Here is a 14,305-nt window from a genome sequence, read left to right on the forward strand (position 1 = left end):
GGCCTGTGATAGGGTTAGACTTGAAACACAGGCACCGTGACACATAACAGAGGACATAAGCAGGATTCTAAAATAAAAGTTACTTCCTACTTACAAACTGTTCGTTTTTGGGATTGACCATTTAATGTTTCCAGGCCCATTAAATGGTCAATCCCAATCCATTTGATGGTGGGGAACTGGAACTTCAAGAAGGAAAATTTGGGGCATTAATGGTATTTGAGGCCAAACCCTAAAGATCTTGAGGTTCTGGGGTGACCAGATTGGCCCCTTTTTCTGTCCCGGCCTCCCTATCTCTCTGTGAAAGCCAAGGCAGCAAACGCCTGTCTCACTCTCTGGCTCTCGTTAGCATCTGGTTTCTCAGGCTCATTCTCCTCAGTTACTTGTAGGTACTCCCCTTCCCAGTGGGTTCTTCCAGTCCCATGACTGCTGAGCTCTGCACTGGGTGTCTCCACTCCTGCTCAGCCTCCCAAGGGGTCCCCCTCCATGGGCCAAGTGACAGCAGACTCTACTGTGAGTACTCTACCGGCTCTGCACAGCCCAAATCCTCTCCTGTGTTGGACCTGAGCTGTACCCTTAGGCCCCCCAGTTGAAACTGGGCTGCAGGGATGCTGGGGGGAGCCTTCAGGAGGTGCAACCTGGGAGGAAATGAAGTCACTATGGGTGTGGTCTTGACAGGACTATTAGGACCTGGGACCTTGGGATTTGGGGATCTCTTCCTGTCTCTGTGCTCCCCAGCTGCCATGAAGGGCCAGGCTCCTCCTCTATGCCCTTCCCCTGTGATGTGCTGTGGTGCCCAGGACAAAGTGACCATGGACTGAAACCTCTGCTGTGAATCTCAGGTGTCCTGTCCCAGTGTGGAAAGCCACTAACACAGCTGTCTTGGTGTCCACACTGTCCTTCCTGTCATGGTGGACCCCGTCTGCATTCTTTAGTTGATTGGTAACACCACAACTCAAAGCTTAGGAGCTGATCTTGAAGCCCATAAGCTCCAGACCTGAATCTCAGTTCAGCCCTGTTCTGGCTTTGGGAATCTTCACTTCATCCCTCTATCATTCACGCTCCTCATATATAAAATCTTGGTGACCAAGACAGTAGTAAGTGGAAGATGAGAACCAGGCTCTGAGCACTCTTGGAAAATAACTTGTGCCACTACACTGAAGCAGTGCTGTCCCCTGGTGTGGGTGTGATCACTGAATCAGTCCTCAGCCAACTTCCCAGGGCAGAGTGGTTTCTTTGATTCCTTTGCCTATCTTTTATGTTCTTCAATCCTATATCCTCCTGCTCTCACACTTGCAGAAGCTCTCAGAATTGGCCCTGATTCACTGGTGTCCCCAGCACCCAACCCTATGTTCTAGTCTTGAGTGCCAACATCTGTGACATGAATGAGTCTGCTCTGAAGTACTGATGGAGCATGAAAGAGACTGTCACCGGCAGGGGCTGACTGTAGTGTCATGGGCGGGGCTGACTGTAGCATGGATAACAGGAGGAGGACAAGAAAAGGAGGCCACAGGGATGTTAGCTATGGGACTTGGGGATTTGAATTGGGTCGATTCCAGTTGATCCATAGGCTTGGTCCTCAGTGCTCAGCTGGGCAGACTTCCAGGCTAGCATGCTCAGTGGCTGGGGCTGGGATCTGGGGCACCATATACACCTGTCTGGTAACAGGGCTGGGGTGGCTCTTATCCTGAGCTCTGTAGATGGAAGCTAAGCATGGCCTTTCATCCTGGGGCTGCTCGAAGGATGCCCATGTCTCCCAGGGATAGCGAGACACCAGATGAGTCCCCTTCCTGCTCCTCCTCAGTCTTCCTCCCATGGGTCTCAGCTCCTAGCACCCACACAGCCTGACCTGGCTGTACACCATCTCCCCTTCCATCCCCTGCCTTCCTTTCCAGCAGCTCAGCCCATTGTGCATTCCCTAGGCTTATGGCACCTCCTGATGTTTGCACTTGCCAATTCCCAGATAGTCAGTCCCTCAGGGCTCAGGCTCAGTGCTAAAATAAACCTGCCAGCACTCTCACCCCTCTTGTCATTCTGCCTGGTTACCTCCTTCGAGCCAGGGCTGTCTGAAGTGATGCATCTGCTCACACACGGCCTGTCTCCCTCCAAGAGGGAGGACTCTCGCCTTTCTTGGTCCTTGTGTTTTTGGTGACCAAGACTGTGCAAGGACAGAGGTCTGTGGGATGTGAATGGGTGCACTCTGTGTGTGTGTGTGTGTGTGTGTGTGTGTGTGTGTGTGTGTGTGTAGCATAGAAAGCAATCTTGAAGGCTAGGCAGGCCTGGAGGTCAGGATGGATGGGAAAGAGAAGGGGCTTATTAAAACTGGGGACAACTATCTGGTGACTTTTCAAAAACACTTTCACTGCCCTGATCTTTCGCGGTCACTCAGTTTGGAAATTGAACCCAACATCCACCAACTCCCAGACTGAGGTGTTTGGGGGTTAGCACCTCTGGAGGAGAAAATCCTGTCCCTGAGCGAACCCCAGCAGCATCCCCGGCCGCGCTCGCCAGGTGTCGCCGTGGGCGTGTTCGCGTCGGGCAGCCCGGGTGCCCCAGACTCGGTTCCGTGCGGCCACAGCTTCAGCCCAACCCCGGCCACCCTCGGGGAGCCCACCTGAGCCCCCTGGCCCACCTGCGCCCCACCCTCAAATGGCCTTGGTGTCGGAAGCGCACACGGAGCCCGCACCCTCCGCGCTAGTTGCAGTCCGGCAGAACCAGGAGCGCTACCCGGAACCAGCGGAAGACCCGGTGAGTCCTTCGGTCCCCAGCTCCCTGTGGTTCCCAGTGGCTGGGAACCGGCAGCTGGACAGCGCGGGGTTCTCCGCAGAGCCCGATCCTTTCCACCCAACACAATCTTGCGCATCCACTCTCTCGAACCTGCCAGTTTTCACAGCGTAGGGGGCGAGCAGAACCTAACCCCTCAACCCCTGAGGGTTCCCTCCTCGCACCCGCGCCCGGGTGCCAGCAGGGAGCGCCGCGGGAGCGCGCCTGGGCGGTCGCTCGGAGGCGGCGGGGGAGGAGCGGGGGAGGAGGGAGGAGGGGCGGCGGCAGCGTCCCGCACCCCCGGCTCGGCGCACTAGCACCCGCCGCTCAGCTCCTCCGCGCCGCCCGCGGCTCCCGCGCGTCTCGGCCCCGGCGCGCACAGGCGCAAAACAAGCGGCCCTGGGACCTCGCCCGAGCCCCGGGCGGGCTATGCGGATTGCGCCGCCGGGGCCGGCCCCCGGGATCAGCGACTCCCGGCCCGCGGCCCCGACCACCAGCGGGGACTATGACCCGGAAGGCGCGACGCTGCCTGGGCCACCTCTTCCTCAGCCTGGGCATGGTCTACCTCCGGATCGGGTAAGCACCCAGCAGGTCTCAGCGAAGTTGGCCAGCCTAGGAGGGAGACGCGCAGCCCGCGGCCACCGACTTCAAGCCAGCTGAGGGACCGGGGTGCGGGGTACGCGGAGAGGGAGGCACACAGAAGCCCCGAGAGCAGTACCCAAGGCGTGCACAGAAGACAGACGTGGGCAGGGGATCTACACCTAAGGACGCCCACCAAAAGCTGGGGCAGCATTAGGGTGCCCTAACCTGAGACTCTAGAGAGGATCGGCTGGTGCCGAGGGTCGCTCTCCCTGTGACCCTACAGACCGTGGGAGCAGTAGGTCTGGCGAGACCCCTGAACTGGGATCGCAGTCTCTCTGTCTGTGTTCCTGGGGCACTAGGAACTGAGCACGGCCTCTCCCAGCGATGGGACAGTGCTCAATCGGCAGGCGGGCAGCAGCGCAGATAGAGAGGACAGGTGTCCAGAGGCGGGGATGGTCACAGGCAAAGCAAACGGCCGGCCCCTCAGAGCAGATACTACACAATATCCAGAGACCTTTGCACGCCATAGCCCTTTCCAAGCCAAGGAAGGGTACAGCCCTTGCAATCCCCAGCTAGCGCCCACAGAGGGAAAGTCTCGCCGGTCCCGCGGACCCTGCGCCCGGAACGGAGCAGCCTCAGGCTGCACTCTACCCACCCCTGGGGTGGCCTGGGCACTCTGGCTGGAGCGGAGGGTGGCGTGGGACGCGTCCTGCGCGCGTATGCACTGCCAGCCTTTCTTTGTACGCAGGAACTGTGTGCTGGGCATGGGGAGGTGTGGCGGCGGGGGCTCTAGTGAGGATAGAGTTGTTGACGCCAAGGGCCACCTTGGCAGTTTGGAGACCTGCCCCTCTGGCCCCTGCAGTGAACCTGCCTCCGCTGCTTAGGGGAAGGCGGGGCTGCAGGGGCCGTAAGAGGGTGTGCGTGGCAGCTCCTTTGTTTTGTCACTGCCACCCCTGTTCGCACTTCCCCGCCCCACGATCTCTGGAGCGTGGATTTCGGGACTGGAGGCGCCTTGGCGATGATCAGGTGCGCGCAGAAAGGGCCAGGCAGCCACCAGCCGGCCAGCAGAGAGGCTGCGGGGGCGCGCTGCCTGCATGCCTGCCTGCCTGCCTGCCTGCCTGCCTTCTAGCCTGCCTTCTAGCCTGCCGATGAGTTTAAGTGTTATTGATTTGCCCGCGTCTGAGTGGCTTTTCTTTTTCCCCTGCTTTAATCTTGATCTTGGCCCGCTCCCTGCCACCTGGAGCTCGCCCAGCATCCAGGAAGCAGGTTGGCCCATTGGCTCTGGCTGCAGGCTGCATTATCTGCTTTTTAATTAGGAAAGGGGGCGGAGACATTGGGGACGGGAGAGTGAAAAGAAAAACAGCAAAAAAATAACCTCTCCTGGCTGCCCCAGCATCCTGCCCTGACCCCTCTCCCCAACTCTGGCCTCTAGGCCTGGAGATGCCCAGCTCCCCTGTGGGTCCAAAAGAAGAAGGAGGAAAGGAAGGAAGGAAAGAGGGCAGGGTTGAGTCAGAGAGGTGTGTGGTGACTCCGGGCCACATCTGCTGCTCACCTAGCCTTAGTTTGCCCATCTATAAAGTGGGCACAAGAAGTCTCTGAGAGACCTTCCAGTCCCCAGAATCAGCTCCTCCCTGCTTCTAGTCAGGTTATTCCACTGAATAGTTCCCCTGCCACCTCAGATGCTCAAGCATTAGTACTTACAGCACACTGACTGGGTATCACAGGGTGTCCCACACCTCCTAAGCATTTTCCATGTTTTCACACATTGAATTTTTACTGAAGCCCCAGAAAGTGAGGCCTAGGTATCCACACCTTCATTTTAGGATGGAAAATCTGAAGCATAGAGAGGGAGTGTATTCTGTCCGAGGTTACCCAGCCTGGAAGTACAGGCAGTTGTAGGAGCTGGTCTCTTGTTCCTCTGTGATAGGGCACCCATCTGTATCCACAGTGTCCACTGAGTTAGACATCCTGGTGATGCTTTAAGCTAGTGTTCTAAGGTTCGGCTGACTTGAAGCCAAAATACATGCCCTGCACGGTCCCAGGTGCTCTTCCTCCAGCACCTCCAGTGTCACGGGAGCCCACCGTGACAGTGGCCAAGAAGGGGCCCCACCACCTCCTGCATAGGCCAGCCAGCACCTTCCTCTGGGTCTCAACCTCTGTCTCTCTGTGCCCCCTCCAGTGGCTTCTCGTCGGTGGTAGCTCTGGGCGCGAGCATCATCTGTAACAAGATCCCAGGCCTGGCTCCCAGACAGCGGGCGATCTGCCAGAGCCGGCCCGACGCCATCATCGTGATAGGAGAAGGCTCACAAATGGGCCTGGACGAGTGTCAGTTTCAGTTCCGAAACGGCCGCTGGAACTGCTCAGCTCTGGGAGAGCGTACTGTCTTCGGGAAGGAGCTCAAAGTGGGTAGGTGCTCACCCACATGCCCCCAACAGGATCTGCCAGGCTTTGGGGAGACCGTCATGCCCTGGGGAACCTGCCAAGACCATGCCCTCAGTACAGGAACCTGCAGGTGTAAGGACTGGTTTGAAGCCGCACCACCCAGACCACTTAGGGGCAAAGTAGCAAACCATCAAAAGCAGCCCAAACAGTCACTGGCCAATAAGATTGTTGTTTTAAACAGAAGCCCACATTTTAATATGAGCCATTTCACCTAAAAATTTGGATTTCTAGCTTCTTTGGAAAAACAACAAGTCTGTTGAGAGCTGACACGTGCCCACTTGCCCACTTGGTGGATAATAGAGTGGAGCTGAGAACCCAGAGTCCTGCAGGTGGAGCTGAGGCAGGTCTTTGAGGTCACAGTCCCCACCACTCCTTACTGCTGCCCGGCGGCCAGGCTTGCACAATCCCAACATAGTGTGCCTGACTCTGGGAGCTTCTGATTTTGCAACCCCTGTGTTTTCGGAATGGTATGTGCAGATAGGCAGGCGTGAGTGCACACGTGCAAAGATAGACACAAAGAGTTGAACCACATATTCAACCTCTGAGAAGTTGCTGCTAGAAAGGGGGCAGAGAAAGATGCTGGTTTCCAGGAGGCCCAGCCCAGTAGCAGAAGGCTAGGGTTAGAAGCCTTCAGCCTGGGGGCTCAGCCTTCCACCTTCACTGCTCTAAAGCCACCCTGAAGCCAGTGGGAGTGACTGAAAAGTCATGCTCCCATCTAGCCACCTGCTCCAGCCTACTGCTCTCCCCTGAGGTCACACTGGGTCACCTCTGAGCTCCCAGACTGCCCCAGGCCACCCTGTCCTGTCTCCTTGCCTCTGGCCATTCTGAAGACATTTCTGCTACCAGCAGGCAGCAGATCCTTTTTAAATGGAAATCAGGTCTTGCCACCACCCTGCCTAAATCCTTTGGAGGCGCCCTCCCAGCAGAATGAGGTCCCAGCTGCTCCTCTGGCCGCTGCTGACCTCTGGCCCCATCTCTCCCATAGCCCTGATCCCTTGCTCACTCACCCCCATCCTCTATCCCAGATGTGCCAAGCAGGCTCCTGCTTCGGGCCTTAATGCCTTTGTACCCTCATCATGGCCCCAGGCCCTGTCCCTTCTATGTGACACTCCCCCAGAGCATCTCCTGAGCTCTGCTTACTTGTCACATACCCACCTCTTGCTGCTCAAACCTCCCATTCCTGGGACCCAGGCTAGGGCTCTGGCCCTGTTTTACATATCTTGGCTTTGCTGGTATGTGCAATGGTTCAGAGGAGGAAACTGAAGCTTAGAAAGGACTTGCCCAAAGTAAGAAAAAGTGAGTAGCCGTTCTCCCCGGACTAGGTGAATTCAGGCTGGGAATGGGAGCAGCCAGTGCAGGGACCACAAGGGAATAGTGCTGGGCCATGGGGCAGAGCTGTGGGCCTGGGACAGTGTAACTGATGTAGTTGTTGATTGGGCCCCTCAGTCAGGCTGTAGAGGAGGAGACCTCCCAGCCTACTCTAAGGATGAAGAAGGGTCTGTGGCCAGAGCAGGTAGAAGTGACCTCAGGAATTCAAACCCTAAGAAGAGCCCAAGGAACCCCAGGAAATATTGATAGTTGGGTGAGCTGGCAAGGGCTTGATGGCAGAGCCAGATGGCATGTGAGCGCAGCTGAAGAAGGCTGAATTTCCAGGTGGCAGGAGCTTATAGAGGAATTTGAGTGTGGGCATGACTGCCAAAGTACAGCTTGAACTGTATGAAATAGTACCTATTCAATGCTGACTGACCCACCCAAACAGCGACCTCATAAGATTCAGTCTGATAGCAAATCTGGACAATTAACTAGAGGGTGGATACAAACACTTTTTATTCACTAATCTGCTCATGCATTCACCTGTATTTCTTATGTGCCTACTGTGGCTGCCGGGTCTGTTCCAGTGTGTGTGATCAGGGAAGGCTTCTGGGTTCAGGAGAGGTGGAGCTAGGATGAGACTGAGAGCAGCACGCAGTCAGAGGGAGCAGTACATGCAGAGGACTTGAGGTGAATGGAGTACATACTGCAGTCACCTCTGAGCTCCAGACTTCCCCAGGCTGGGAGAGACCCAGGGGGTAGAGAGCCAGGAGCTGGCCATGTGGCACTGTCAGCCTGGGGCAGCAGTAGTCTGGGCTTCCCTTTGTGTGACAGGAGAAAAGCCAAGGGAATAGGGCTGGGGAGTAACAGGATCCAGCTTCAGATTGGCAACAACATTGGCCACTGCGAGGTGATAGTGACATTGGGACCTTGACAGTTCAAGGAGTCCTTTCCCCTCTGATGTTTCTTGTCCTGTACCAGGACAAGATGCTCAAATTGGGGGTTACCTGGCTTCCCGTTTGTGCTTTCATCCAACCCCCAGGTTGATTAGAACTTGGCTAATTAGGGCTGCCTTACAGGGTGAGGATCAGGGCTACTGTCACTGACTTGGAGCTGTCACTCTTGACAAGTCTGCCCAGAAGCTGCACCCTACAAATCTGCTCACATCCCATTAGCCAGAACTCAGTCACATGGCCACTCTTAGCTGCTAGGGAAGCTAGGAAATATAGTCTTCCTAGCAGCCATGAGACTAGATAAGGCTGTGAAACTGAGGAGGAAGAGGAAAATGGATGCTGGGAGAGATGCTAACCCACAACAGATTCCCCACCCTAAGAGACATGAGGGCTCCCTCTTACCCCCATCTTTCCCTCCATGCTGGTCCGTAGCTCTGTCTGTGCTCCAGCTCTGGCTCTGTCCTGCTGATTGTTCTGGACTTTCCCATATAGATCTAAGAAGGTAATAGCAAGAGACTTTGTAGATACAAGAAGCAAACCCAATCTGAGCCATCCCAGGTGGAAAGAACCATTTATTATGTCAGGAACCTGAAAGCAAGAGGTCTGGTGCTGCCTTCCAGCAACCCCAGGGCCACTCCAGGGGCAGTAAGACAGCTATTGCAGCCCAACACCACAGCTTCCAGGCCCCAGGCTTCCAGGAAAGGGCCTTGGCCTTTCTCTGGTAACACCTGCAGAAGCCCAGTGCTTAGTCTGCTTGGACTGGTTTATGAGCTTGAGCCTTGGTCATGTGTCCTTCCCAAATCAACCACAGTGGCCAAGGGCAGCAGGCTTTTTTGGCCAGGCCTGGGAATCCCTTCTCTCAGGGCAAAGGACTACTCATCTGTATCCCACGCTGCTCACGCTACCATGACAAAGTACCAAGACTGGGCCCCAAACAATGGGCATTGATTCCCACAGTTCCAGAGGCTAGAGACCTGAGACTAAGGTGCCAGCAGGGCTGGCTTCTCCTGAGGCATCTGCCCATGGCTTACACAGGGCTGTTTCTTCATTGTGTCCTCACATGATCTTTCCTTGGCTTCTGGTGTCTCTTTATCTTAACATCCTCTCTGTAAGGACACCCATTATATGGAGGGCCACACTAATGGCCAAATACTCTCTCTCCTGAATTGGATCTTCCTGCTCTTTTGTTGTCTCATCTTTAATTTGTCATCTGTTTATATCACCCAAAAGTAAATAATTTCATTTTTGTAGCAATTATGATTGTGCAGGGTTCCACACCCACTGTTCCAGCATGCTGCTGCTGCTGCTGCTGCTGCATGGCTTGCCCAATGCAAGAGGGGCCAGGACTCTGCATCCTTGCCCAGCTAAATTAGTGGAACATATGAATCAAAATCACACTCACTCCTTGGATCACATTTTCCTGAGACCTGAAGGCATTGAAAGCTCTTCTATCAGATTTCTCCTGAGCTCCTGTTCTTGACTTCTACTCATTTCTCTTTTGGATTCTGATTTTCCATCAGGTGTGGCCAACAGGGTTGTCCCTAGTCATGGCCCAGGGGAGCCAGAGCTAGCCCAGCCAGTGCCTCCATTTGTCACTGCCTCCTACCACATGTCCTTCATTGAGACAGTCCTTTCTCATAGATCACCTCACACTATCCTCATCACCTCTAAAAGGAATGATGTCCACCTCCATTCCTTCCTCAAGTGAGGGGGGAGGTGTCCAAAGTCATGAGGCTGTTGGTTACAGCAAGCTCTGCAATAAGCCCCTCTTGCAGAAAGGCCCCTTCCCAGTGATCTGAGATTCCCCAGGCTGCTGTGTATTTGAGAATCTCTTGTCAGGTTATTGGGTTGTGCAGGAGCCAGGTGAACTCTGGAACAGTCACAGGCCAGGTTTCCATCCTATCCCACTCTCCTTTGCTCAAGACCCTGGGCATCTGTCCATCTGTAGCAGGGAGCAGTCACATGATGCCTTATGATACTGCTAGGTGGCAGCAGCATTATATGACATAGTATGTAAGACTCTGGCACCCAGCAGATTGGGGCAATCAGAGAGTATCACTTTCCATGAGGCAGAGGCTTGTGTGCCCGTCTTGCATGAGAACTAGTGCAAGTAACTGGGGACATGTGCTGTCAATATCAATCTTGGTGCAGTAGAAAGTGCATCCAAAGTGTATCCCTAAAGCTGTCCACACTGCTTCCTACCCTGACTCATCCCTGGCACTGTGAGGGTAACCTTCCCTTCTGGTATTATGCAGGCCTCTGCCTCACGGTCTCCTCCTCCAGGAATCCCTCCTTGACCACCTCATGTGAAACAGTTCTTTCATAGGTCATCCAGTGCTGGTATCTTTCCAACACTTGCCATTCTGGAAAGTGATTTTGCTTATTTATGCAAGAATGAGTCCAATATTCATCCTTCCCCAGCCTGAAGCTGCACAGAGCCATGAGCCATCTAGGCTATTACCTATTCCCTGCTGCCCCCCAGGCCTGGCACATGGTGGTTACTCAGAGAACATATAAACACATGAGCCCTTTCTATCCTGTGTACCCACATTGCCCTGAGCCCTGGAGATCTGAATGCCAGGGCTGGGTGCCCTTCACATGTAGCAAGCACTCTGTTTTTTGTCCTGAATGTGAATGTTTTTGTTTCTGTCCCAAAAATACAAGAGGGGCAAGAGATTCATTCCCACACATTTTCACTCAGAGCTGTCCTAACCCAGCATTTTCACACATCCATCTTTCAATTCTGATTTGATCAACTGTTCTAGCTCTGTCTTCCACCTCTGCCGTGGCCTCCAGTGGGAGGAAGGGGTGGACTATGTCAAGTATCCTAAACACCCAAATTCCCATATCTTTCCCCAGTGTTAGAGAGAAAGCACCTCTGAGCTTCCAACATGGACAAGTGTGGTGATGTCTATTCTGATCAACATTACCCTTGAAAGTCCTCTCCATCATCCATAAACTCAGAACCTCACCTTTTCTATACATGTGCAGTAAAATATTTATGTAAACGTTGCTATTTAAGTACATAGAGTAATGCACTGCTCAGCTATACGGTACATATTCAAAATAGAAGCCCTACAATTACATTTTATCCCTGAGTGCACTTGGTTAAATTTATGTAAGTTGCGTGCTGATGCGCTGAGACCCCATTTGTACATGCACACCCACCTGCCCGCTCACTTTCTGTTCTGTGGCTTGCGCTAGAACCTCTGCATGCAGGATCCAAGGATCTGCCTCAAGACACCTGCCGTCTTGTGGGAACAGACAGAAAGGACTGAAGTATGCTCTGGGTGGATGGACAGGTGGACTGTGGGTGTCACCTGGGACAGGGCATAGTATTGTGACCCAGGCAGGACCCTGGGTATTCAGAGATGTCTGGGCACACTGGGCTGCAGAGCAGTAGGGAGGGAGGGTGGAAAAAGGCTGTGGCAAAAGGTGGGGACCAAACAGCTCTGCAGGGTTTGCTCTAGAGGGGAGTTGTCCAGGGGATTTAATCAGAGGGAGACAGGATGTAGGATGATAATCAAATTCTTTGAATACAGAGAAATTTGCTGTGTCTCCAGCATTATCACCAAAATGGAAATGGTGATTTCCCGACGTGCGCTCCTGGGGATGCTCTATTCTTTTCCACATACTCATGGACTCCTGTTTAGTCCTCTCCTGCCAGAGTTTTTCCAGGGATGGGTACAAATGACCCAGGACCCAGCCCCTGGAGTCCAACCTGCTCTACCAGCTGGAAAACTGATGCATTTCTGGGCTCTGCTTCCGTCCAGGGTGTCGCCACCTCTCTTCTGGGCTGTCACTTGAGATGACTCTCTGGGGCCAGCGACCCTTGCCTGAGGATTCAGTAAGTCCCCAAAACACCTCCGTCCTTTTACCCACATCTCACAAGGGCCCGAAGGGATGGAGGTGAAGCCCTGGCTGGTGTGGAAGACACAGCCAGGGGTGGCCAGCTCCACTTTCTCGCTGCCATTTCTTAACAATGCACCATCTTGCCCAAGCAAAAGACCTATTCTTTCCCTCATTCTTGCTTCAAACACAGCTAACAAAGGACTTTTTGTCTCCTTTGCACTTTTTTTTTTTTGAAAGGTTCAGTTCATCCTGGGTTTTAGCTCTTCTGACGCTATTCTTTGAGATGAGCCTTTTGTCACATTTTCTCTCCAGCTTTCCTGTGGTAGAGTCACACACACACACACACACACACACACACACACAGAGTCCCTTTCACACTTTCTCACACATTCACTCACTTTCACACCCATACTCACTTTTACACACACACACACACACACACACACACCACACACACTTTCATTCATTCAACTGTGGGGACTTCACAGATCAATAATCCAGGTGTCCATACCTTATGAGGAGAGAATGATAATTCAAGTCAAGGCAAATCATGGTTGGATAAGGCGTGGGCCACAGACAGAGAGGGGACACCACCACGGTGCCTCTTGGTGCACGCGATACTAAGCAGTAACATGCCCCACCCCAGTTGCTGTCTACTGATCCTCCTTTCCAAGTGTGAGCATTGCTTTCTTTGATCTTCCCACAGTCTTGCCAGCCAGATAGATTTCTTATTATTCCCCCTTTACAAATCAGTAAGCTAAAGCCTTGGGCAGGTTAACTCACCCAAGGACCAGCCACACTGGGACATGGAAGCAGGCGGGGGGCCTAGGTTTGGGGGCCTCCGGGACCTGCTTTGAAACCACCTGGCCACACTCACAGCCCCCTCCATTACCAAGCAGATGGGCAGGAAGGGCATTTCAGGTTGAAGCAGAGCCTGAGCATGCTGAGGGTCAGCCACACACCATGGCCTTGCTTGGGGAAGAGAGATCCGTGGACAGAACTCAGGCAAGGGAGCACGGCAGAGCCTGGGGACTGGCACGGGATGTCCCCCACTTCCTGACTCTGGAGCTGTAACCTCACCAGACTCATCCCAGACACCTGTGCCCCAAATCTTCCAGTTGTGCCTCGAGAGGCTCCCTTTGGACATGGATGCCCATGTGTGGCCTTCTGAACCCACATGACTAGGGAGCTGCCCTGGCACAGGGCTGGCAGGGCCAACCTTTTTCCATCTGTATATTTTCCAAATCATCACATATTTCAGCCTGTGTCACTGCTGATTGCTTGCTCTCTGACCCATTGGCTTTAAATAGCAAAAGAGAAAAAAAACACAATGCACTTTGTGGTTTCCAGTAAGATATCGTAAATATACCCAGATAATATTCCGGTGCAAGCCATTTGCAGGGCGGTGGAGTGGAATCTTTCAGGCAGGCTTGGACATCAGTTCATTTCCTCTGTCCCCGCTGGGATCATCATGGAGCTGGAACATAGGGCGTCAGCTGGGCCCCATGTTCACCTCAGTGATAACACATACTGCTCAGCCACCGCCTTCTAGGGCGCTGGACACGGAAGTTTTGCGGGATCCTCAGAGAAACTTGGCAGGGAGCCTGGAGTCCCATTTAACAGATGGAGCAGCAGGGGCTCAGGGAGGTAGAGAGCTTGCATAAGTCACCCAGCTGGATGAAGGCTGAAGAGGGACTTGCCACTACACACCACCAGAGCCCAGCCTTCTCTCTGGCCCCCGCCTCACTGCCCCAGGGCAGGTCACACCCTCAGAGCCACTGTCCTTTCCCTCTGCCATGGCTGGGTCCTGGTGTCTCTTTTCCCAGTTTCCAGTACTGTGCCTGGCACTAAGTAGGTATTCAGAGAAGGGACTGGGCACATGCTTGGTCCCTAAGGTGTAGGAGGGGGCTCTTCTCTTGCCTGGGCAGGAGGGTGAGGAGGCCCTTCCTGGTGACACACAGCCCCCAAAAAGCCCAGTGTCCAGTGCCAGCCCCATGGGAGGATCCAAGGAAGAGCAAGGGCAGGGAGTTGGTGTGATTAGAGGAGGCACCATGCCTCTGGGGCCAGAGAGCAGGCCCGGAATCCCAGCACCCAGGAGGCCGGTTCAAGGGCAGCCTGGCCTATAGTGTGAGACTCTGTCTCAAAAAGCACCATCCCCACCTGAGTTGGCACCTGAGCTCTGCCCAGGAAAATTGCCTCTCTTCTCTGAGCCTTGGTTTCCCCTGCTTGTCTGCCTGGTCAGGGAGGCTGGACTGAACGGATTTGGAGGTACCTCCTCACCCTGAGAGTCAGATTTCAGGGCTCCATGATTCTTTTCTGCTTGCTGTCTGCCATTCACTATACTCTGAGCTCAGCAAAGTATCCTACTCTACAGGGCCCGAGCATTGTTTACTGATATCTAGTAA

The 14,305-nt window shown here is 54.0% G+C and overlaps 1 protein-coding gene across 1 annotated transcript in view; it reads left to right on the plus strand.

Moving 5' to 3' along the window:
* Positions 1-3,072: 3,072 nt before the first annotated feature.
* The window catches only part of Wnt7a (Wnt family member 7A), a 47,462-nt gene continuing 36,229 nt past the window's right edge, over positions 3,073-14,305 (plus strand). The window contains exons 1-2 of the mRNA XM_004648041.2: positions 3,073-3,336; positions 5,522-5,748. Of these exons, the coding sequence (XP_004648098.1) occupies positions 3,266-3,336; positions 5,522-5,748 (298 nt within the window). The 5' untranslated portion in view covers positions 3,073-3,265. The remainder of the gene's footprint in view (positions 3,337-5,521; positions 5,749-14,305) is intronic.

This window comes from Octodon degus, unplaced genomic scaffold (genome assembly GCF_000260255.1).
Source record: "Octodon degus isolate 3935 unplaced genomic scaffold, OctDeg1.0 scaffold00350, whole genome shotgun sequence".
Classification (NCBI taxonomy): Eukaryota; Metazoa; Chordata; class Mammalia; order Rodentia; family Octodontidae; genus Octodon; species Octodon degus.